The sequence below is a fragment of the Scyliorhinus torazame genome, chromosome 11 (genome assembly GCF_047496885.1).
Source record: "Scyliorhinus torazame isolate Kashiwa2021f chromosome 11, sScyTor2.1, whole genome shotgun sequence".
In the NCBI taxonomy this organism is placed as follows: domain Eukaryota; kingdom Metazoa; phylum Chordata; class Chondrichthyes; order Carcharhiniformes; family Scyliorhinidae; genus Scyliorhinus; species Scyliorhinus torazame.
The window spans coordinates 113,130,705-113,153,259 of record NC_092717.1 but is presented as its reverse complement, the minus strand read 5'-3'; the positions used below and the strand labels follow the sequence as shown (position 1 = coordinate 113,153,259).

General features: G+C 51.7%; 1 protein-coding gene across 1 annotated transcript in view; it reads left to right on the top strand.

Moving 5' to 3' along the window:
• Positions 1-22,555, top strand: part of mcmdc2 (minichromosome maintenance domain containing 2) — a 204,277-nt gene that overhangs the window by 4,734 nt on the left and 176,988 nt on the right. Inside the window, exons 2-4 of the mRNA XM_072467634.1 lie at positions 11,302-11,432; positions 11,578-11,637; positions 14,396-14,591. Coding sequence (XP_072323735.1) covers positions 11,302-11,432; positions 11,578-11,637; positions 14,396-14,591 — 387 coding nt within the window. The remainder of the gene's footprint in view (positions 1-11,301; positions 11,433-11,577; positions 11,638-14,395; positions 14,592-22,555) is intronic.

The window sequence follows — 22,555 nt, the reverse complement described above, 5'->3', positions numbered from 1 at the left end:
ATGGCTCCATTGTGCGAAGGAATCGAAGGGCACTGCAAAAAAGTTGCTTGCCCACAACCACTTTCCCCTCCATTTCCACCTCCAGACACCTCGAACCATGAGGCCACCAGTCGTGCCTCCCACTCGCCTGTCAAGACACCGTCACGAGGATCAGATGTAAGCCTAGCGACTGGACTTATGAGCATTTGTTTTGTTTGTTCTGTTCTGTATTCCTGTCAGTCACATTAGACAGACACAGTCACATGTATATACATCTAAAAAAAATGGGGCCGATGTCATGATATGCAAACATGCAACCAATGAACACTCAGAATAGGACACAACCAATGGGCAGTCAGGACACTCAGAGGTGGCATCACCACAAGGGGGCATGACATAAACACTATAAAAGGGATGAGGCACTCACACCCTCCCTCTTTCCACAGACAGAAATCTAGAGAGTTAGACAGGGTTGATCAGCAGCATCACACCCCAGTACATGGCTTAGAGCAAGCTGGTACAATTAGACTGAGTTACTACAGTTAGATTAGCAGAGAGTCAAACTCATTTGAGAACTGTGTTAATAGTTCAATAAATACGTTGAACTCATTTCAGAGTCTGGAGCATCCTTTAGTTAAGACTGCATCAAGTAGCAGCCTGTGTTATCCGAAACAACATAACACAACACCTCCCACTGGCAGGACCGAGTGTGCTTTGTCCATAGAACATAGAACAATACAGCGCAGTACAGGCCCTTCGGCCCACGATGTTGCACCGAAACAAAAGCCATCTAACCTACACTATACCATGATCATCCATATGTGTATCCAATAAACTTTTAAATGCCCTCAATGTTGGCGAGTTCACTACTGTAGCAGGTAGGGCATTCCACGGCCTCACTACTCTTTGCGTAAAGAACCTACCCCTGACCTCTGTCCTATATCTATCACCCCTCAGTTTAAGGCTATGTCCCCTCGTGCTAGCCATTTCCATCCGCGGGAGAAGGCTCTCACTGTCCACCCTATCTAACCCTCTGATCATTTTGTATGCCTCTATTAAGTCTTCTCTTAACCTTCTTCTCTCTAACGAAAACAACCTCAAGTCCATCAGCCTTTCCTCATAAGATTTTCCCTCCATACCAGGCAACATCCTGGTAAATCTCCTCTGCACCCGTTCCAAAGCCTCCACGTCCTTCCTATAATGCGGTGACCAGAACTGTATGCAATACTCCAAATGCGGCCGTACCAGAGTTCTGTACAGCTGCAACATGACCTCCTGACTCCGGAACTCAATCCCTCTACCAATAAAGGCCAACACTCCATAGGCCTTCTTCACCACCCTATCAACCTGGGTGGCAACTTTCAGGGATCTATGTACATGGACACCTAGATCCCTCTGCTCATCCACACTTTCAAGAACTTTTCCAGTTCAGGATCTTCTCCCGATCTTGGTATCGGTGCAACTTCACAATTAAGGCCCATGGCTGCTACCTCGCATTAGATTTTGGCTGGTGTGACCTGTGGGCTCTGTCTATCTCCGAGTGTTTGGGAAAGCTGTCTCTTCCGACCAGGGTATTTTAAGCTGATTAAATTGATGCAACCATCAATTCACTCTAAGTAAACCGTGGTTTTAATCAGCTTAGAACAAGCCTGCCTGTGACCGGTACAACACTGAAGGCGGCCCCGCAGGTCAGCAGCTCTTATACTTCCTGTAAAGGGGGTGGAGCCATGGGCAGAGCCCGTCCATGCCCCAACATATCCCCTGTGGGTGAAGCCACACAATGGCCCATAGGTTGAGCCCACAGGGTTAACATAACACAGTGCACTGATGAATTATCAGTAATTATACATTCACCACACTGATCAATTTTTCTTTAGCAGACTATAATTCCTCTGTGCTATCCTTCAAGCTCTCATTCTGTAATTGAACTTCTGCCTGTTGCCTTTGAGACAATATATGAATGTCATTGATACACATGGCGAACAGAAGATAACGAGCAGGCAAATTGATTGAATGGTTTCTGGGTAACAAGGGCTATCTTATCTATTAAGGGTTGTTACTCACTGGCTATTACCCACTGTATAGAAACCCCTGCACCAAAGAAGAAAGTGCCAAGACTTCTCTTTGGATGGTGCACATATCCAAATTCTGCTTGGACATACAGGCCAGGAATTTACCAGCCCTCCATTGACAGGTAGAAGGCAGGAGGGCTGATAAAATGGCAGTGGAAAGCATTAGGAGGGGAGCCATGATTTTCTGCCACCATGGGATATTTTGAGAGGTCGTAATGGCCACGGCTGAGCTATCCACTGATCACAAGTGGGCAACCAGTAAAGGTAGTTAATTAGCCTATTAATGGCCATTTTACTCTGCCGACATGAAAACCGCTCACAGCCATTAAGTGAAATCCACACTGGTGGCAGCCCAACCAACCTGAATAAGCCAGATGCTTTTAGCATTAGGATGTAGCGAAGAGCCCACTCCCTCAATGACCACCTTACATTCCAGTTGATGTGGTGTGCACATAACTTGCAAGAGGAGCCATAATCACTTGGCAGTAAAACATGCAACAATTATGAGTCAAAGAAAACCTCACTTTTTCCTTTCGCTAGCCAACAAGTTGTTGCTTCAGCTCACTGAAATAGCAGCTGTGAATCAACGATATGAGCATTGGGTTCTTTCAACTTGCACCTTTGAAGTGACACCATGCTGTGGGCTTAGGTGCTTGGTGCTTATATGAAACAAGCTATTCTTTTTAGTTCACTGTCATTTTAATCAACCCCAAACTTGGCATTATTTTTCAATGAAGAGAGCTTTTTCCTCATTTACTCCGATGACTTTAGGATTTATGAAACTGCATTGACACAGCTAACTTGTTGCTTTGGGCCAAGAATTGTCACCTCTCTCTGCCAAACATTCCAACTGCAAGAAATGACCAGCATCAAAATTATATTCATCCAGTGTAGTATAAGGGTATGTGCTATAGCAAGGGAATTGAGAAGCAGTACCGCCCACAGTGTGATGCAAGGGGACACAACCTGAGAATAGAGAGAACTGGACAGTGACCTATGTAAAGTAAGCATCGAGTTAGCTCATAGCTTGAGCAATACCCTGTATTAATGTACATAGTTATGTGTTAGCAATAAATATTCAACCATACAAGACTCAGAACCTTTTTGTGAGACCAACTGAACAAACAACATACAGCATTTTTATTGGGACTCATTATAATCCATGCAAAGGTATAGGTGGGATTTCTCTGGTCATTGGGATTCCTTTTTCCGTCAGCAGCACACCCCTGCCTGCGGATTTTCTAGCGGCATGGGATGGCTTCAATGAAAAATCCCATTGACAATTGTCGGGAGTAGAGAATACCACCACCAGCGCCACCGACGAATACGTGGCTGGGGGGAACGGAGAATCCCGCCATAATTAACATGTTTTTGAAAATGAAGGAAAATATTGGGCGCGATCTAACCAAATTCGTTCGAAGTCTGGTCACAAGCAGTAAATGCCGGGTGTTTCCCGACAGCCAATCCGGCAATGCCGTCACTGGTACCTAACGTTAATTAAGCCACTTAATGATGCCCCACAGACTTCCCTCCGCAAATGACTGTCCCACAGGGGCCGCGGCCGGCAGCTCCCACTAATGAGGTGAAGCAGCACGTGGATAGCACAGTTGCTTCACAGCTCCAGGGTCCCAGGTTCGATTCCCGGCTTGGGCCACTGTCTGTGTGGAGTTTGCATGTTCTCCCCGTGTGTGCATGGGTTTCCTCCGAGTGCTCCGGTTTCCTCCCACAGTCCAAAGATGTGCAGGTTAGGTGGATTTGCCATGATAAATTGCCCTTAGTGTCCAAAAACAAGGTTAGGTGAGGTTACAGGGATGGGGTGGAGGCATGGGCTTAAGTAGGGTGCTCTTTCCAAGAGCTGGTGCAGACTCGATGGGCCGAATGGCCTCCTTCTGCACTGTAAATTCTGTGATACTGCACCTGGCGCCGACCCCTCCAACCTCAGCAAAATGGCATAATGTGTCCCAGCACACCCTGGCACACACCAGCACACCCCACCCATGCCCACCAGTGGTGCCCACACTTGTCCCCCGCCATGTGCGGCTCACGATGTCCCCTCTATGACCCCGCAGGAGCGGTTGGGACACAACAGACGAGAAAGGGCCCAGATGGGCAGCGGGATGCCGGACCTCCCGGTTCCCACCCTCTTTGAGGAACATGGGGCGAAATTCTCCCGAAACGGCGCGATGTCTGCCGACTGGCGCCCAAAATGGCGCCAATCAGACGGGCATCGCGCCGCCCCAAAGGTGCGGAATGCTCCGCATCATTGGGGGCCGAGCCCCAACATTGAGGGGCTAGGCCGACGCCAGAGGAATTTCCGCCCCGCCAGCTGGCGGAAACGGCCTTTGTTGCCCCGCCAGCTGGCGCGGAAATGACATCCCTGGGCAGCGCATGCGCGGGAGCGTCAGCGGCCGCTAACAGTTTCCCATGCATGCGCAATGGAGGGAGTCTCTTCCGCCTCCGCCATGGTGGAGACCGTGGCGGAGGCGGAAGGGAAAGAGTGCCCCCACGGCACAGGCCCGCCCGCGGATCGGTGGGCCCCGTTCGCGGGCCAGGCCACCGCGAGGGCACCCCCCGGGGCCAGATAGCCCCGCGCCCCCCCCAGGACCCTGGAGCCCGCCCACGCCACCTTGTCCCGCCGTTCAAAAGGTGGTTTAATCCATGCCGGCGGGACTGGCAATTTATCGGCGGGACTTCGGCCCATCCGGGCCGGAGAATCGAGCAGGGGGGGGCCCGCCAACCAGCGCGGCCCGATTCCCGCCCCCGCCGAATATCCGGTGCCGGAGACTTCGGCAACCGGCGGGGGCGGGATTCACGGCAGCCCCCGGCGATTCTCCAACCCGGCGGGGGGTCGGAGAATGACGCCCCTGATGTGGAGATGCCGGCGTTGGACTGGGGTGAGCACAGTAAGAAGTCTTAGAACACCAGGTTAAAGTCCAACAGGTTTGTTTCAAATCACTAGCTTTCGGAGCACTGCTCCTTCCTCAGGCGATTTCACCTGAGGAAGGAGCAGTGCTCCGAAAGCCAGTGATTTGAATCAAACCTGTTGGACTTTAACCTGGCGTTGTAAGACTTCTTTCTATGAGGAACAGGCTCTGGAGGTCGCGGAGTTGGCAAGACAATCGGTCACCGGCGATGAGCTTGGCCTACACCGCAGAGATGAGCATCCAGCGGCCTCCACCCAGATGACCTGTCACAAGTGAGCTGTTCATGCCAGCATGGTGACTCTTCCCTGTCACTAACCACATGTCCATTCTTTTTTTTTTCTAAATTTAGTGTACCCAATTAATTTTTTCCAATTAAGGGACAATTTAGCGTGGCCAATCCACCTACCCTGCGCATCTTTGAGTTGTGGGGGCGAAACCCATGCAAACACGGGGAGAATGTGCAAACTCCACACGGCCAGTGACCCAGAGCCGGGTTTCGAACCTGGGACCTCAGCGAAGTGAGGCAGCAATGTGCCACCGTGCTGCCCTCACATGTCCATTCTTCCGCTGGATCTCCATTGGATGGTACCGGCTCATCTGGGGTGTCCCAAAGGCTACAAGCGCAGGAGATAGCGTCGGCAATGCATGGCACCGAGGCCAACTCTGCTAGAGTGGTGACCGCAGTGGAGAGCCTGGAGCACAATTCAGCACCATGAGTGGTGGTGTCCAAGGTGTTGCTCACCACATTGACGGTCATGGCTGAAAACCTTAACGGCATATCCGAGTTACTGGGGATGTGCCCCTGACGCAGATGGACCTTTCGTGGTGCTGTGGAGCATGTCCCAGTCTCAGGAGGGCATTGCTGAGGCGCTGCGAGCGTGTCCCAAGCGCTAAGGAACATGTCTCAGGTGGACCTTGCTGGGGCTCTACGGAGCATATCCCGGTCTCAGGTGGGCATTGCTGAGGTGCTTCAGAGCATGTCCTGGATGCTGAGGATCGTGTCCCAGACACAGGTGGACTTTGGCGAGGCACTGCTGAGTATAGCCCACTCACAGAGGGCCATGGTGCATTCACTGGGGAGCTGTCAGGGCTGGCAGAGCCAGCAGATGCAGGGGCACAGGAGCTCAATCCAGCTGCCCCTCTATTGCATGGTGACCCCCCCAGGTCCTAGGGGTACTGATTGGGAAGATGGCGCACTGGAGGCCGACCCGGAGCCTACCTAAGGGGTGACGATAGTGGCCACCAGCTCTCTCGAGACCAACCCTCCCTCTCGACAATGGCACATCCCAGCTTGCGGAACATGGTGGCAGTGAGGCATGTGCCACCTCCAAGTAGGACAGGGCCCTCCGGCCAAAAGCTCTCCAGAGGACGCCCGTCAGGGGTGTCAAAGGCCACTGATGCGGTGAGGCGCAGGCTGTCCTCATCCCTAATGTGCATCCTGGGGACACACCTAGATGTAGCGGTAGGGCACAGCAGGCTAAGCAGCTAGTGGATCATTGAGAGGGCCCTGGGGAGGAGGGAGGGCAGCATCATCGGGGGCCTAGGATTACTGGGATCACGACTGTCAGCCATTAAAAAACGTTACACCCGAGATGTGTGAAGCCTCCCCCATGCACCCCCCTCCCCCAGTAGCTTTTCGGCTCCCCTGGTCCCAGCCATCTGGTCCTTCCCATTGCCGCCTGTCCTCCATCCTCCGGCTGGTCCCACGTGCCCTCACCAGGCACGTCCTCCAGCCCCTCATGGTCTAGCTCCGCATGTTCCTCCACATCTAGCACGTCGCCAGGTTGTTGAGGGCACAGCAGACCACCATAAAGTGGGCGACTCTCTGCAGTCCACCACCAGAGCGGTCGAAGCATCAGAGCTGCATTTTATGCAGTCCGATGTACCACTCAATGACAACCTGGGTGGCCACATGGGCCTCGTTATATCGGGTCTCTGTATTGCTCAACAGCCTCCGTACTGGCGTCATTAGCCACATCCTAAGTGGGAACCCTTTATCCTCCAAGAGCCATCCAGTCAGCCTGGGGTGTCCTTCGAAGATGCTGGAGATATCCAACTGTCCCAGGATGTAGCTGTCACACACGTGCATGATCTTGAGGTGCTGGACGCACATAAGCTGAGGGTTTAGGGATTGGAACCCCTTCCTGTTAATGAAAGGCACTCCCAGACAGTCTAGTGTACGCAAGGTGACATGCATCCCATCTATTAGCTTCAGGACCTGGGGCATCCCGGCGATGGCGGAAAATCGTGCTGCCTGGGCATCTTGGTGGGCTTGGTCCAGGTCAAAGTTTATGTAGTTGGCTGCTCGGGCAAACAGGGCGTCCGTGACCTCATTGTTGCACATGTGGGCAGTGGGTTGGGATATGCTGCACAAGTCCCCATTTGAACCCTGGAATGATCCTGAGGCGTGGACGTTCAGGGAGTGGGTAGCCTCCTCCTCCACATGGTGCCAAGTCTGTAAGGACATGGCACAGGTGTTGCACCATCTCCTTGTTGAGGCGGAGCCTCCTGTGGCACATGCTCCCTGTCATCTGTTCGAAGAACCAGCGATGCCTGTACACCTTGGGCTGTCGCTGGCCTCCACCTCTGGGTCCCTCCCCAGCCTGATGGGCGGCTGGGTCCTCAGCGGCCCTGCACATGGGCCGCCGCCTCGAGCCTCTGTCAACGCTGTTGCCGCCTTCTCTAGTGTCTGGCCGTATGGCCTGCCAACGCCTTTGTGAGGGTGGCTTCCGCGGGGTCCAAGATATCATCCATAATGTAATATCTATAAGGAATTGGAGAGGATGTGAGACAGACAGTCAGTTAGGGCTTCCACTCCGGTACCCTCAAATCTTCCAAACCTCCCCCACCCTCACATTCCATATCATCGTCAGGGTGCCATCCGACATGCCCTGCACACGCACTCTTTGCTGCAGCAGTGGCCTCTGCGCACCGGACCCTGTAACCCAGACACCCGCTGGTAACATGGCCTGGGCCGGGCGTTGGTTCCACCCCACCCCTCCAACCAAGACCTTCTCCCTCTGGACCCTGGGGGCACCCCCGCCTGAGCACTGAGGCAGTGGCTCCGCTGCCCCTGGGCTGACTGGCCGATTTCCACAATGGCTGCTCATCTCGGATCCCCACAACAGCCATTGCGCTAGCTTCACATTTTTAAATAGGTGTACTAAATGGCGCCCGTGTGACTGCTTGCTGGGGAGGCAATTGGATCATGGGAGGCCGTTCGATAGAGGGTCCAACCGTTAATGGGATGGAGATTGGTCTTAACTGGTGATTATTGATTTCTCACCAACGGGAGCGGGCCAGGTAGATCGGAAACCGATCGCCACCTGGCATGGTTCCCTAATTTTGGCTCCTTAAACTACCCAGCCTGTTTATTTTCACGCTCGCGCGACATGGTCCATAGATTGCGCCTATGGGCCAGGATTCTCCCTTTTCGGGACTAAGTCCCTATGTCTGCCGGAAGCGGACGTGAATCACTCCGGACTTTTTCCTCGAAAGTCTGGGGTGATTCTCCATTTTCCAGGGGGCTAGCAGAGCCCGGGCATGCGTCCCACAGCTCTGGCTGCCGGCGGAGCCCTGCTGTCCAGACCACGCAGCCGCGCATGCGCATGGCCTCCCCCGGAGTCAGATACCCCCCGCACCCCACCAGGGCCACCACGCGGCCTCGGATCCGAGTTCCCGCCGGGTGGTACCAGATGTAAACCACGTTGACGGGAGTTCAGCCGGTCGACCGCAGAGAATTCCGCGGGGGCATGTTCTAACGGCCGCCTGTTCCAACGACCCCCGACAGGCGCTGCGTCGACCGCGCGTGCGCGACTGGAGGGTCTGCGGAGAATCGCGGAAGCGCCGGATTTCCAGCATGAACAGCTATTCTCCGCCCCCGCACCGGGCGCGATTCTGTCGCGGGGGGTCGGAGAATCCCACTGGTCTTTAGTCTTTTAGTAAAATAATTTAAAAAACAGAAGGAAATAATTTTATTGTAAAATTCTTGCTCTGTTACTTGCATCATTATTTCAGAGAGGGAAAGCCTCTCCAGCCTGCCCAACCAATTTGTAACTGCTGTTTTAGGATTAAATCATGCTTTGCAATAGTAACAAGTGAACATGTTTACAAATTCACCAAAGAAAAAGTACTTCTTTAAAATTCCAAATGTGGTCTTATCAAGGCATTTTTATGTCAATTTTATTGATTTATATGTTGTACACCTTTAGAAGGAACCTCTGTAGAATCCTGCTGTCCAGTTGTCATGTTGATAATTTGATTAAAGGTTACTATTAACTTTTATAAATACTTTACCATTAAATTAAAAACATAATGGGCTGGATTCTCCGTTTCAACGGCTAAGTGCCGGCTGAAACGGAGAATTCAGGGCGTTTTACGATTCCAAAATCGGTGCCGAACCCTCACCGATTCCGGGACCGGTGAGGGGCTAGCAGCAGCATGGATAAAACTCCCGGCTCCCTGCAGCGGTCGCACCGTACAACATGGCGACATGGCGCCGGCCATTCTCGGACCCGACCTGCCAAATACGGCCCCACAGGCCACCTCCTGGCCACCCCACACAGTTCCCCCAGCCCTTGCGGAAGGCCCTCCAGCTAACGGCGTGGCTCCCGGCCGACTGTGGCGTCACTGGACAGTCCGTGGCCGCCACCCCAGGTTCCCGACCACTCAGATCACACATCAACCGCGCGATTGGGAACTCGACCAATCGGGGTGGAGCATCAGGGGAGTGCCTTCCAAAGACGCACCAACGTCGTTCCAACAGCGTGCGCCGCGATGATGCCATTTTGGAGGGGGCGGAAACTCGAAAACTGGCATCAAAATGGCGTCGCCCCTGATTTGGGCATCGGAAGGGGTTCTCCGCCCGATCGCCGATTACGATACCGGCGTCGGGTGACGGAGAATCCTGTCCAAAATTTATCTTTTAGGAATGCAGGTTACATTCAACCAAAGTGCCTGCACAGAAGGTGGATCTTGTATATCAAATTATCTTGCGACATTGGGAATTAGTTGAATTGCATTCCAATATACATTCAATCATGAAATGATTCAAGGGATCGTACGGTGGTGCAGTGGTTAGCACTGCTGCCTCACAGCGCCAAAGACCCAGGTTCGATTCCCGCCCTGGACTTTGGAGCTGTGTGGAGTTTGCACATTCTTCCTGTGTCTGCGGGGGGTCACCCCCACAACCCAAAAAGATGTACAGGGTAGGTGAATTGGCCATGCCAAATTGCCCTTTAATTGGAAACAAATTAATTGGGTTCTCTAAATTTATTTTTTTTAATTCAGAAAATGGTTCTCTTGTCCATATCATTATTCCAGACAGGAAAAAACTGCCATGCTTCATTCATGATCTCATGTAATATTAGGAGGAATTAGCTTCCAGGAGCACAGACCTAGGACAAGTAGCAGATTTGATTGACAACTCGATCCCAGAACGGGGAGCACTGGGGAATATCGCAGATCGTACATTTAGTTACCTGTCTGACTGGGAAAGAGCACAGTGATAAGAAAATTGGGCACAAGGAGTGAGAGCTCCTTGCTTGTTAAATGCTAAGTAGTTTCAGAGAAATCTCTCTTCAGAGCAGTGTAGTTAGCCTGCTAACAGGTGGTGTGATGTGTTGTCATTTTGAGAAACATTATGAAATGGATTAAAACTCACTGTAAATATTGTTTTGCCCATTCACATCTGTAAAATAAATTAGTCTGATAATGCTCATGTCTCACTAAAGTTTCTATCAGCCCTTCTAGGTCAAGGGAAGCATGTGGGATAGCATTAAGATTACAGTATATCATGCAGCTCCTGAGCAACACTCATGTAGCTAGATATTGAGAAGGAAGGATAACTGCTCAATATAATCAAGGTAGAATGTGCTTATGGGAGAAACTGATGATGCTGAACATGAAAGACTATCTGATGCAAACTCCAAATTTGTTATTGGACTTGTGACTTCTAACCTGGGATACCTTGCAAAACATATCCATCAGTGCCATGGATATGTTCAGGGTGGTCTATTCTGCTTAGATTTCTAGGGCTATAGTTTGTGTGTTTATATTTAAGTTCATACAACTGTAATGTTAATGATTAAAATTCAGATGAAAAAGAGACAACTACCTTCTCTCGGGCAATTAGGAATGGGCAAAAAATTTTGCCTTTACCAGCGATACTCACATTCCATGAAAGAATCAGGAAAAAGTCAGTTATTCCACTTTAAATTATAAGTTTTATCTATGAACATAATGTGTTTGCCATTCCTGTACATTTATCTCAGCACTCTTGGGTCAGTGTTTCTAAATATTTGGTCTAAAATATATTAATTTTACAGATTCCAAACAGTGTTTTGCTGTTTATCGCTTCGTTATTTGTGTGAATCCATCTGACTTGACGGAATTGGATGCAAGGCTTGGTAACTGTGTTCTTCATCAGCCAATAAAAGCTGCCTATTTGTTTCAGTCTGTGAGTAAAAAAGGAAATTCCTGAATGATGCAAATGGCACCCATACTGTGAAATTTACATTTTTAATTTTTTTCCTCAATTCCTATTGTGGTATTAGGATTTACATTTTTGTAAGTTTCTCATTTCAAACACATGTGTCTTTCAGGTTTGCTTTACATCTATCAACACATTGTCATTAATTCAACAATTAGAGACAGAAAACCAGGTAAATGGGTCTTAATCCAGTGTGATAAATGGCTTGTATCATAGGTTGTCTTCTTACATAAGATACAGAATGATATCTTTACTGAGTCATTACCTCAAATACTTATCAATTCATATTCTAAAAGGTTCTGCATTTCAACATTTTAACCTTTTCTATGCTGAATGATTCAATTAAATAAATGCATCCAGTTTTGTAAGTTTTCACCTCAGAAAACTGACACTGAAACAAACATTAATATAATAAATCTATGTGGATATTCTGGAGGTGTTGATTAACTTAATTATTTATTATTACAACAATAATTGGTTAAAACTCAATTTTAAATAAAGCAAAATAATTTCTTCAATTGTGCTTGTCCTTTGATCTCCATGGGTTTCCTCCAGGTGCCCTGGTTTTCTCCAACAAGTCCCGAAAGACGTGCGTGTTAGTTGAGTTGGACATTCTGAATTCTCCCTCTGTGTACCCAAACAGGTGTTGGAGTGTGGAGACGGGGGACTTTCACAGTAACTTCAATGCAGTGTTAATGTAAGCCTACTTGTGACACTAATAAAGATTATTATTCTTTTTCCCCATTCACATCCATTTCCCATTGTTTCTCCCCTCTCATTCTTTTTATGTTCTTTATAAGTTTAACTTTTTCTCCATAATTGATTTGTTCTATTGCTTATTTATGTAACAAATTAACATTAGGGGCGAAATTCTCCCCCAACAGCGCGATGTCCGCCGACTGGCGCCAAAAACGGCGCCAATCAGACGGGCATCGCACCGGCCCAAAGGTGCGGAATGCTCCGCATCTTTGGGGGCCGAGCCCCAACATTGAGGGGCTAGGCCGGCGCCGGAGGGATTTCCGCCCCGCCAGCTGGTGGAAATGGCATTTGTTGCTCCGCCAGCTGGCGGAAATGGCGTTTGTTGCCCCGCCAGCTGGCGCGGAAATGCGGCGCATGCGCGGGAGCGTCAGCGACCGCCGACAGTTTCCCGCGCATGCGCAGTGGGGAGAGTCACTTCCTCCTCCGCCATGGTGGAGACCGTGGCGGAGGCGGAAGGGAAAGAGTGCCCCCACGGCACAGGCCCGCCCGCGGATCGGTGGGCCCCGATCGCGGGCCAGGCCACCGTGGGGGCACCCCCCGGGGTCAGATCGCCCCGCGCCCCCCCCAGGACCCCGGAGCCCGCCCACGCCACCTGGTCCCGCCGGTAAATACCAGCTTTGATTTACGCCAGCGGGACAGGCAATTTCTGGGCGGGACTTCGGCCCATCCGGGCCGGAGAATTGAGCGGGGGGTCCCGCCAATCGGCGCGGCCCAATTCACGCCCCCCCCCAATCTCCGGTACCGGAGACTTCGGCGGGGGCGGGGGCGGGATTCACGGCAGCCAACGGCCATTCTCCGACCCGGCGGGGGGGTCGGAGAATGACGCCCTAGATGTTTGACTTATTTTTCTGTTCTTTTTTCCTGGGCATGTATCCTTGGAGGAAACCTGGAGTTCCTACACTTTCAAAAAGTGTAAGGCCAATGATGAGCCTCCCTGAGCACTTCATGATAGGTTTGGCAGAACATTGGAAACTACTTTGCAGTGATGCACAGTGTTACTACACTCGTAAATGTGTCAAGACTTTGTACTATGGCATTTACCCCATATTTTTAATCTGGAAAATATGACATTATTTTCTTTGTGCCTAGATTTAATTACTTTCCTTTATTACTAATAATAATAATCTTTGTTATCAGAAGTAGGCTTACATAAACACTGCAATGAAGTTACTGTGAAAAGCTCCTAGTCGCCACATTCCAGCACATGTTCAGGTACACTGAGGGAGAATTCAGAATGTCCAAATCACCTAACAGCACATCTTTTGGAACTTGTGGGAGGAAACCGGAGCACCTGTAGGAAACCTACGCAGACACGGGGAGAACGTGCAGACTCTGCACAGACAGCAACCCAAGTCGGGAATCGAACCTGGGACCCTGCTTTAACAAAAATATAAACTGAAATATCTCAGGAAAGTAAAAGAAAAATTCAACGAATTGTCTGCAGGTTTGGCTTTATACTGGTTTAAAATGCCACCAAATGTTAATCTTGGCACTGCAGTAAAATATTCTATTTTAATTCATCAAAAATATTAATGTTGACAATACAACATAGTGAGCAGAGAAGGCCATTTAGCTTATCCACCTTTTGCAGTAGTTTAAATTTCTGTTCAAGGTAAATTATCTTCTCAGAGCTGATTGTCATTTCCCCTTGGTTTCATGTACTTCTATAAATTATCGCAGATCTCAGAAGTGCACCATAGTTCTTCACACACATTACTTTAAATGCAGGATTGTTATTAGTTTGACAAGCTACTGTCCATTTGCACACTGCATAATCCCACAAACAGTAATTGGACCAATGGCTCACAAATCTGTATTGATGATGTTGGTTGTGGGATGAAGGTTGTTTGAAATACCAGGAAAATTCCTGGCTCTTAAAAATAGTGACATAGGATCTTCAACATCCTTGTGTACTATAGGAGCAAGCAGATATTGTCTGGTTTAAGATCTCAACAGAAGTAAGTCAACTTCAACATTGGGAGCACTCTGTCAGTACTGTGCTGAAGTGTCATGTGCATTATGTACACAAATTCTTGAATGCATGGCCTTGTGGCTAAGTGAAAAGTACTACTAACTGAATCATACTGACACCAACTGAAGTCTATTTTCAGCAATAAAGCCAAATTCTAAAAGCAAACCTTCCACTGATAACATCATTTTTTATTTTCAAGGTTAATGTTGTGCTAAAGCTGACACACATACCTCCACTACCAAATTACTCGCTTAACCTTTGCCAGTTCCCGCGTGGGTACCAGCTTCTGAGGTACTATATGATAGAAGGGGTGGTAATTGCAATGACGACAGTAACAAAATACACTCAAGGTGCAAGATTCCTTTGTTCAGAATCAAGCTGCCCCTTTTCAACAGGTAAAAAAAAGACAAACTGGAAACTTATTTTAAGGCAAACTCATGTTTTGAATATGTTATTAATACCATTTTATACCATTTACGATGCATCCCTGTAATTGTACTGTAGTTTAATTTGTTATTTTGAAACGTGAATCTGGAAATGTAAATAAAAATTTCCAATTAATATTGATAAACTTTGTAAACAAGTAACAAAGTTATTTTTCAAAGTTTTATTCCTTTCATAGGTATTCCTACCTTTCCTCAATTTTAAGGTTTATTTTTGTCCACAATAAGTCTTTGAAAACTAGAATAGACTGAATTTGGAATTTGACAGGTTTTTAAATAAATTTACAGTATCCAATTATTTTTTTCGCAATTAAGGGGCAATGTAGCATGACCAATTCACCTCACCTGCACATTTTTTTGGGTGGTAGGGGTGAGAACCACGCAGATACAGGGAGAATGTTCAAACTCTACACGGACAGTGACCCGGGGCCAAGATCAAACGCAGATCCTCAGCGCCGTGAGGCAGCAGTACTAACCACCGTGCCGCCATGAACTTTGACAATTTTTGATTGGGATTTTCCTTTTTGTTGTTCTTTCCCTTTATGGGTGTTATGGTTAACTGTTTTGTGTAATAGGGGTTTGGGCCGGGGTGGTTTGGGATTTATGGTTGTTTGGGTTTTGGGGTCTGTTGGGATCTGGGGTGGGGGGGGGGGGGGAGGGGGGGTTTCAGGGGGTGGGTAAACGGGGCTTTGGAGTTGATGTGTTTTGTTCAATGTGGGGGTCGGTGCTCTGGCAGGAACCGCCACGCTAGCAGATGTAATGTTGGCTAGTGAGCGGGAACAAGGTGGGGGGAGGGGACACGTTCATTGGAACCTGAAGGGCAGGTTTTGATAGGCTTGGGAGGTGTGAATGATGGGGGGATGGGGACGATACTGGTTAAGGTATTTTCAAGAGGACGTGGTAGACAGGATTCTGGGAAGAGTGGGGGGGGTGTGGAGATGACAGTTTCTATGGCCAGGGCTGGGTCTCGTTGGATGGGCGGGGCCTGGGAGGGTGGTTATGGCAGGTAGGAAGGGGGGGGTGTTGGAAGGTTGGAAGAACCCCGCTCAGAGTTGTGACATGGAACATGCGAGGATTGGGGGGTGCCGGTGAAGAGGTCACTAATTTTCATGCACTTAAAGGTCCTGAAAGCGGACGTGGTGCTGTTACAGGCGACCCATCTAAGGGTAAAGGATCAGATGAGGCTGAGGAAGGGCTGGGTGAGCCAGGTGTTCCATTCAGGCTTTCGACAACAGGACCCAGGGAGTGGCGATACTGCTGGGTAAACGGGTGAGGTTCCAAATGGAGACGGAGGTGGTGGATCGGGGGGCAGGTACGTGATAGTGACTGGGGCATTGGAAGGGAAGCTAGTGGTGTTTGGTTAGCGTATATGCCCCAAATTGGAATGATGCTGGGTATGTGAGAAGAATGCTAGTGGCCATACCGGACTTGGACACTCACCAGTTGATATTGGGGGGTGGGGGATTGGAATATGGTGTTGACCCGAAAGTGGACAAATCCCAGCCGCGCTTTCTGGCCCCTTTTGGGGGGTGGGGGGGGGGACACGGCTAGATGTGAGTGTGTTGGCGGATTCTGAATTTTGGCATTCGGATGGGGAAGGTGCGGAGCATGTGGAGTTTAACCGAATAGAAGAGGTTTCGCTGTCAGTGGTTTGGGAGGCATTGAAGGCAGTTGTGAGGGGTGAGGTCATATCATTAAAGCTGAACGGTGATAGGTGCAACAGTGGCTAATAGAGGAGATTTTGGAGGTTGATGGTAAAATCTGCAGAGGACCCAGAGCTGGGGCCTTTGGTGCGGCAGGTGAAGTTTGATCTTGTATCCATGAGAGGGCGGTTTGACAGTTGAGGCAAGCAAGGGGGGTTGTTTATGAGTATGGTGAGAAGACCGGTCAGTTGCTAGCAGGCGGCAGCGAGGGAGATCATGTGGATTAGGGATGGAGCGAGTGGATTGGTGGTGGCACCAGAGCAGGTGAACAAGGACTTTTATAGGGGTTGTATAGCTTGGAGGCGTCAGAGGATGAGTCAAAGATCAGGGAATTTCTGGAGTGACTGGAGTTTCCGGAGGTGGGAGAGGAGGAGAGAACCGGTTTGGAGGAACCATTGGGGGTGGAAGAAGTGCAGGCAGCGATAGGGAAGATGCAGTTGGGCAAGGCACTAGGGCCGGATAGGTTCCCAGTGGATTTTATAAGAAGTTCAAGGATAAGTTGGCGCCGCTGATGGTAGAAATGTTTGAGGGTGCAATGGTAAAGGGAGGATTGCCGGAAACGATGAAGCAGGCATCTATTATTACTCAAAAAGGAGAAGTATCTGTGGAGTGTGGATCATACGGGCTCAGTTCTCTAATGAACGTGGATGCCAAGATACTGGCGAAGGTGTTGGCATTAAGGCTGGAGGAATGCCTTCCGAAGGTGGTGGGGGTGGACCAGACTGGGTTCGTCAAGGGCAGGCAGCGATCGTTGAATGTACGGCGGCTGCTGAATATGGTGCTTTCTCCGGCGGAGGGAAAGGAGTTGGAGGTAGTGGTGGCGTTAGATGCGGAGAAGGTGTATGACAGGGTGGAGTGGAGCTATTTGTTTGCAGTGCTGGAGAAATTTCAGATTGGGCCTAAGTTTGTGGCATGGGTGAAATTGGTATACAAGGACCCAACAGCACGTGTGCAGATGAACGATACAAGTTCGGGATACTTCCCATTATTTTGGAACGAGGCAGGGATGCCCCATGTTCCCTCTTCAGTTCATGTTGGGATTGAGGCCTTGGCCATTGCGTGAGGGGTTCAGACCTATGGAAGGGGATAGTAAGGATGAGAATGGAGCATAGGGTGTCTCAATACATGGATGATCTGCTGCTGTACATTTCGGACCCGGGCTCATCGGCTTGGGACATAATGGTGTTGCTAAGGAAATTTGGGGCATTTTCGCGGTATAAACTAAATTTAGGAAAGTGAATATTTTGTGGTGTCTTCTCCAGGTGCAGGGGCGGGAGTGGGAGGGTTGCCATTCCGGGTAGCAAGCGGGGTGGGAGGGGCCTAGTCAATCATGCCCATTTTAAGTATTTGGTGTGCAGGTGGTGCGGGGCTGGGAAGGACTTTTTAAGCTTAATTTCACGGACCTGGTGGGGTGGCTGAAGGAGGACTTGGCGAGATGGAACAGTCTCTCTTTGTCGTTGACAGGTCGGGTGCAGGCAGTAAAAATTAACATTTTGCCGCAGTATCTGTTCCAGTGTCATTTTGCCAAAGTAATTATTTTGAGGGGTGGATAGGCTGGTCTCGTCGTTTATGTGGGCAGGGAAGGTAGCCAGGATAAGGAGGGAGGAGTTCCAAAGGGGGCGGTAGTCAGATGGGCTTGGCCCTTCTGAACCTGTTACACTATTATTGGGCGACGAATGCGGAGAAGGTGTGGGGCTGGAGTAAGGGGACGGAGGCTTTGTGGGTGCGGATGAAGGCAGGCTCTTGTAAGGGTTTGGGTTGCGGGCGCTGGCAACGGCGCTGCTACCGTCCGTCACTTTGAGGTATTCGGGTAATCCTGTAGTGGTAGCCACGCTAAAGATTTGGGGCAATTATGACAGAACTTCAAGTTGAGGGCAGGTTTGAGGATGTTGCTGGTAAGAGGGAATCATGGGTTCAAGCCAGGGAGGATGGGTGCGAGGTTCCGGAGATGGGAGGAGAAAGGGGTAAAAGCGATGAAGGATTTGTTTCTGGAGGGGCGGTTCGCAAGTTTGGAGGGGTTGGGGGTGAAGTATGGTTCCAGCGTGAGACCGGCTTTAGTTATGTGCAGGTGCGGCCTTCCCGAACTTTGGAGTGGCACAGTCCTCATTGTTAGAGGAGGTGCGGTAGGTTGGGGGGGGGGGCTGGAGAGTTTCAGTGATCTGCAGTAGAATCATGGAGGAGGACAAGGAGTTCATGGAAGGGATTAAACCATGTGGGAGGAAGAGTTGGGGATGGGACTGGAAGAAAGATTATGGTGTGAAGTGCTGCGAAGGGTCAATGCCTCGACCTTGGGTGCGAGGCTAGGGTTGATTCAGTTACAAGTAATGTATAGGGCGCACTTAACAGAGGCAAGGATGAGCCGGCTGTTTGAGGGGATGGAGGATAGTTGTGAGCGGTGTGACAGGGGTCCAGCCAATCATGCCTATATGTTCTGGTCCTGCCTGAGGTTGGAAAATATTGGGGGTCGTTTTTAGCACCATTGTGGTGATACGCATATGCATAGTCAAAGAACTAGATGTTCTGTGTATATCTGTACTATGGCAATAACACAGATGCTGAATGCCACATTGATCAAATGCAAGCTTGACACGGGTGCGAAGGCCACAAATTATAGGATGTACAGGATGCCATATCAACTGGAAAAAAGGAAAAAACGTTACCACGAAACAGAGGCATCAGTCGGCACATTGGTAGATCAGTTATGAAATCTGTACCAAATGACTATTTCTTCAATCTTTTTAGTCTCTCTGATATTCCAGAGAATGAGAAACTGGATGAAGGTTCTGCGGAGCGACTTGCTGCTGTTTGCAGTTGGTTATTGTTTCCATGAACTCATTATTCCAAAAGCAATGTCATACTTCGCAGGAGAAGCGGCAGACGATGATGCTGATAACGTTGAGGAGGGTGAAGAAGCAGATGATGAGCCAGAAGAAGACCGTGAAAATGTATTTAGTTTATTTGGCATTGGTGACGAGGAAAGTTTAATTACTTTATTTGGCATTAGTGACGAGGTGGTAGCAAGTAGTTTCCAATTTGTGCAGGACAATGATAGTTCTAAGCTGGAGTGTGCAGAGGTTGAAAGTGAGATTGCAACAGCAGACAAATTAACTGGTAACTGAAGAAATGATCCCATTTTTCGAGAAATTGGCTCCAGAGAAACACGATAATCTATCATATGCCCAGGGAAATGTTCCTGCAGTGGATTCCCAAGTACTAGAGGCCAGTCCATCAAAAAACTTGCAGCAAGGCAGTTGGATACATTTTTGGGCAGTTCTACAACAACAGACAAAGAATGCATCATTATATCAGATGAGGATGAGCCACTAATTGAGACTAAACCACAAAGTGAAGAAGTAATGCCTAATGTTGAGGACATTGATCCAGCTAATATACCGGGTGAATGTGAGAGTTTGCAGATCATTCCTGAAGTCGCAACTTGCCTGCAACTGCAAAAGCGTTGTATGCCGTTATTGAATGCCTCACGAGTTCATAGATTCATAGATACAGTGCAGAAGGAGGCCTTTCTGCACATCAAGTCTGCACCGGCCCTTAGAAAGAGCACCCCACTTAAACCCAACGCCTCCACCCTATCCCCATAACCCCACCTATCCTTTTTTGGACACTAAGGGCAATTTATCATGGCCAATCCACCTAACCTGCACATCTTTGGACTGTGGAGGAAACCGGAGCACCTGGAGGAAACCCAGGCAGACACAGGGAGAACATGCAGACTCCGCACAGACACTGACCCAAGCCGGGAATCGAACCTGGGACCCCTGTAGCTGTGAAGTAACTGTGCTAACCATTGTGCTACCATGTTGCCCATCTGTGCTACCGTGCTGCCCATACCAGTTGATGGGCATGCAGCATCCGAGCGCAAGCACCACGGATCAACCAAAACTCCTCAATCCAGCAAAGGCACCAGAATCAGCTATTGTGGCAGAAGAGCCAGAAACAGCAGATGATCCAGAGACAGCTATTACAGTAGAAGATCCAAAATCAGCCATTGCAGCAAGCGACCAGAAGCACAAATGATGCTCTAGGTGCACAGGCAGATGTGAGTGTGAACCACACCAACTTCACGGGTAAATTCACGAAAGCTAAGAAGGAAAGATCTGGGGCGTCATTCTCCGACCCCCCGCCGGGTCGGAGAATGGCCGTTGGCCGCCGTGAATCCCGCCCCCGCCCCCGCCGAAGTCTCCGAAGGGAGAAAAGTCGGCGGGGCGTTAATGGCGCCGCTGCCGCGGAGAATGTCACGGGCCTGCGCAAGGCAGCCGATTTTCGGCCTGCCGATATTCTCCCTTCCGGATGGGCCGAAGTCCCGTCGACGTGATGACCGTTCACGTCGACGTCAATCAAACCTCCTTTTCATCGGCATGACCCGGTGCTCCAGGCTCACGCCGACCAGCGAGGAGGTGAGTGACGGCCTGGGGGGTTGGCTCTGGGCAGGAAATGGCGTGGCCGCAGACTGATTGCCTGAGGAGAGGTGTGTCTCGGCTTGTGTGTGTGTGTGCGGCGGGGGGGGGGGGGGGTGGTTAGAGTAGGCTGGGCTCCGGGGGAGTGCCGGGAGGGGGTCCGTGCCGGGGTGGAGGTTGGGGGTTGGGGAGGGGGTCCGTGCCGGGGTGGAGGTTGGGGAGGGGGTCCGTGCCGGGGTGGAGGTTGGGGAGGGGGTCCGTGCCGGGGTGGAGGTTGGGGGTTGTGGAGGGGGTCCGTGCCGGGGTGGAGGTTGGGGGGGGGGGGTCCGTGCTGGGGTGGAGGTTGGGGGTTGGGGAGGGGTTCCGTGCCGGGGTGGAGGTTGGGGAGGGGGTCCGTGCCGGGGTGGAGGTTGGGGAGGGGGTCCGTGCCGGGGTGGAGGTTGGGGGTTGGGGAGGGGGTCCGTGCCGGGGTGGAGGTTGGGGAGGGGGTCCGTGCCGGGGTGGAGGTTGGGGAGGGGGTCCGTGCCGGGGTGGAGGTTGGGGGTTGTGGAGGGGGTCCGTGCCGGGGTGGAGGTTGGGGGGGGGGGGTCCGTGCTGGGGTGGAGGTTGGGGGTTGGGGAGGGGTTCCGTGCCGGGGTGGAGGTTGGGGAGGGGGTCCGTGCCGGGGTGGAGGTTGGGGAGGGGGTCCGTGCCGGGGTGGAGGTTGGGGGTTGTGGAGGGGGTCCGTGCCGGGGTGGAGGTTGGGGGGGGGGGGGTCCGTGCTGGGGTGGAGGTTGGGGGTTGGGGAGGGGTTCCGTGCCGGGGTGGAGGTTGGGGAGGGGGTCCGTGCCGGGGTGGAGGTTGGGGAGGGGGTCCGTGCCGGGGTGGAGGTTGGGGGTTGTGGAGGGGGTCCGTGCCGGGGTGGAGGTTGGGGGGGGGGGTCCGTGCTGGGGTGGAGGTTGGGGGTTGTGGAGGGGGTCCGTGCCGGGGTGGAGGTTGGGGGGGGGGTCCGTGCTGGGGTGGAGGTTGGGGGTTGGGGAGGGGTTCCGTGCCGGGGTGGAGGTTGGGGAGGGGGTCCGTGCCGGGGTGGAGGTTGGGGAGGGGGTCTGTGCCGGGGTGGAGGTTGGGGGTTGTGGAGGGGGTCCGTGCCGGGGTGGAGGTTGGGGGGGGGGGTCCGTGCTGGGGTGGAGGTTGGGGGTTGGGGAGGGGTTCCGTGCCGGGGTGGAGGTTGGGGGTGTCCGTGCTGGGGTGGAGGTTGGGGGTTGGGGAGGGGGTCCGTGCCGGGGTGGAGGTTGGGGGTTGGGGAGGGGGTCCGTGCCGGGGTGGAGGTTGGGGAGGGGGTCCGTGCCGGGGTGGAGGTTGGGGAGGGGGTCCGTGCCGGGGTGGAGGTTGGGGGTTGTGGAGGGGGTCCGTGCCGGGGTGGAGGTTGGGGGGGGGGGGTCCGTGCTGGGGTGGAGGTTGGGGGTTGGGGAGGGGTTCCGTGCCGGGGTGGAGGTTGGGGAGGGGGTCCGTGCCGGGGTGGAGGTTGGGGAGGGGGTCCGTGCCGGGGTGGAGGTTGGGGGTTGGGGAGGGGGTCCGTGCCGGGGTGGAGGTTGGGGAGGGGGTCCGTGCCGGGGTGGAGGTTGGGGAGGGGGTCCGTGCCGGGGTGGAGGTTGGGGGTTGTGGAGGGGGTCCGTGCCGGGGTGGAGGTTGGGGGGGGGGGGTCCGTGCTGGGGTGGAGGTTGGGGGTTGTGGAGGGGGTCCGTGCCGGGGTGGAGGTTGGGGGGGGGGGTCCGTGCTGGGGTGGAGGTTGGGGGTTGGGGAGGGGTTCCGTGCCGGG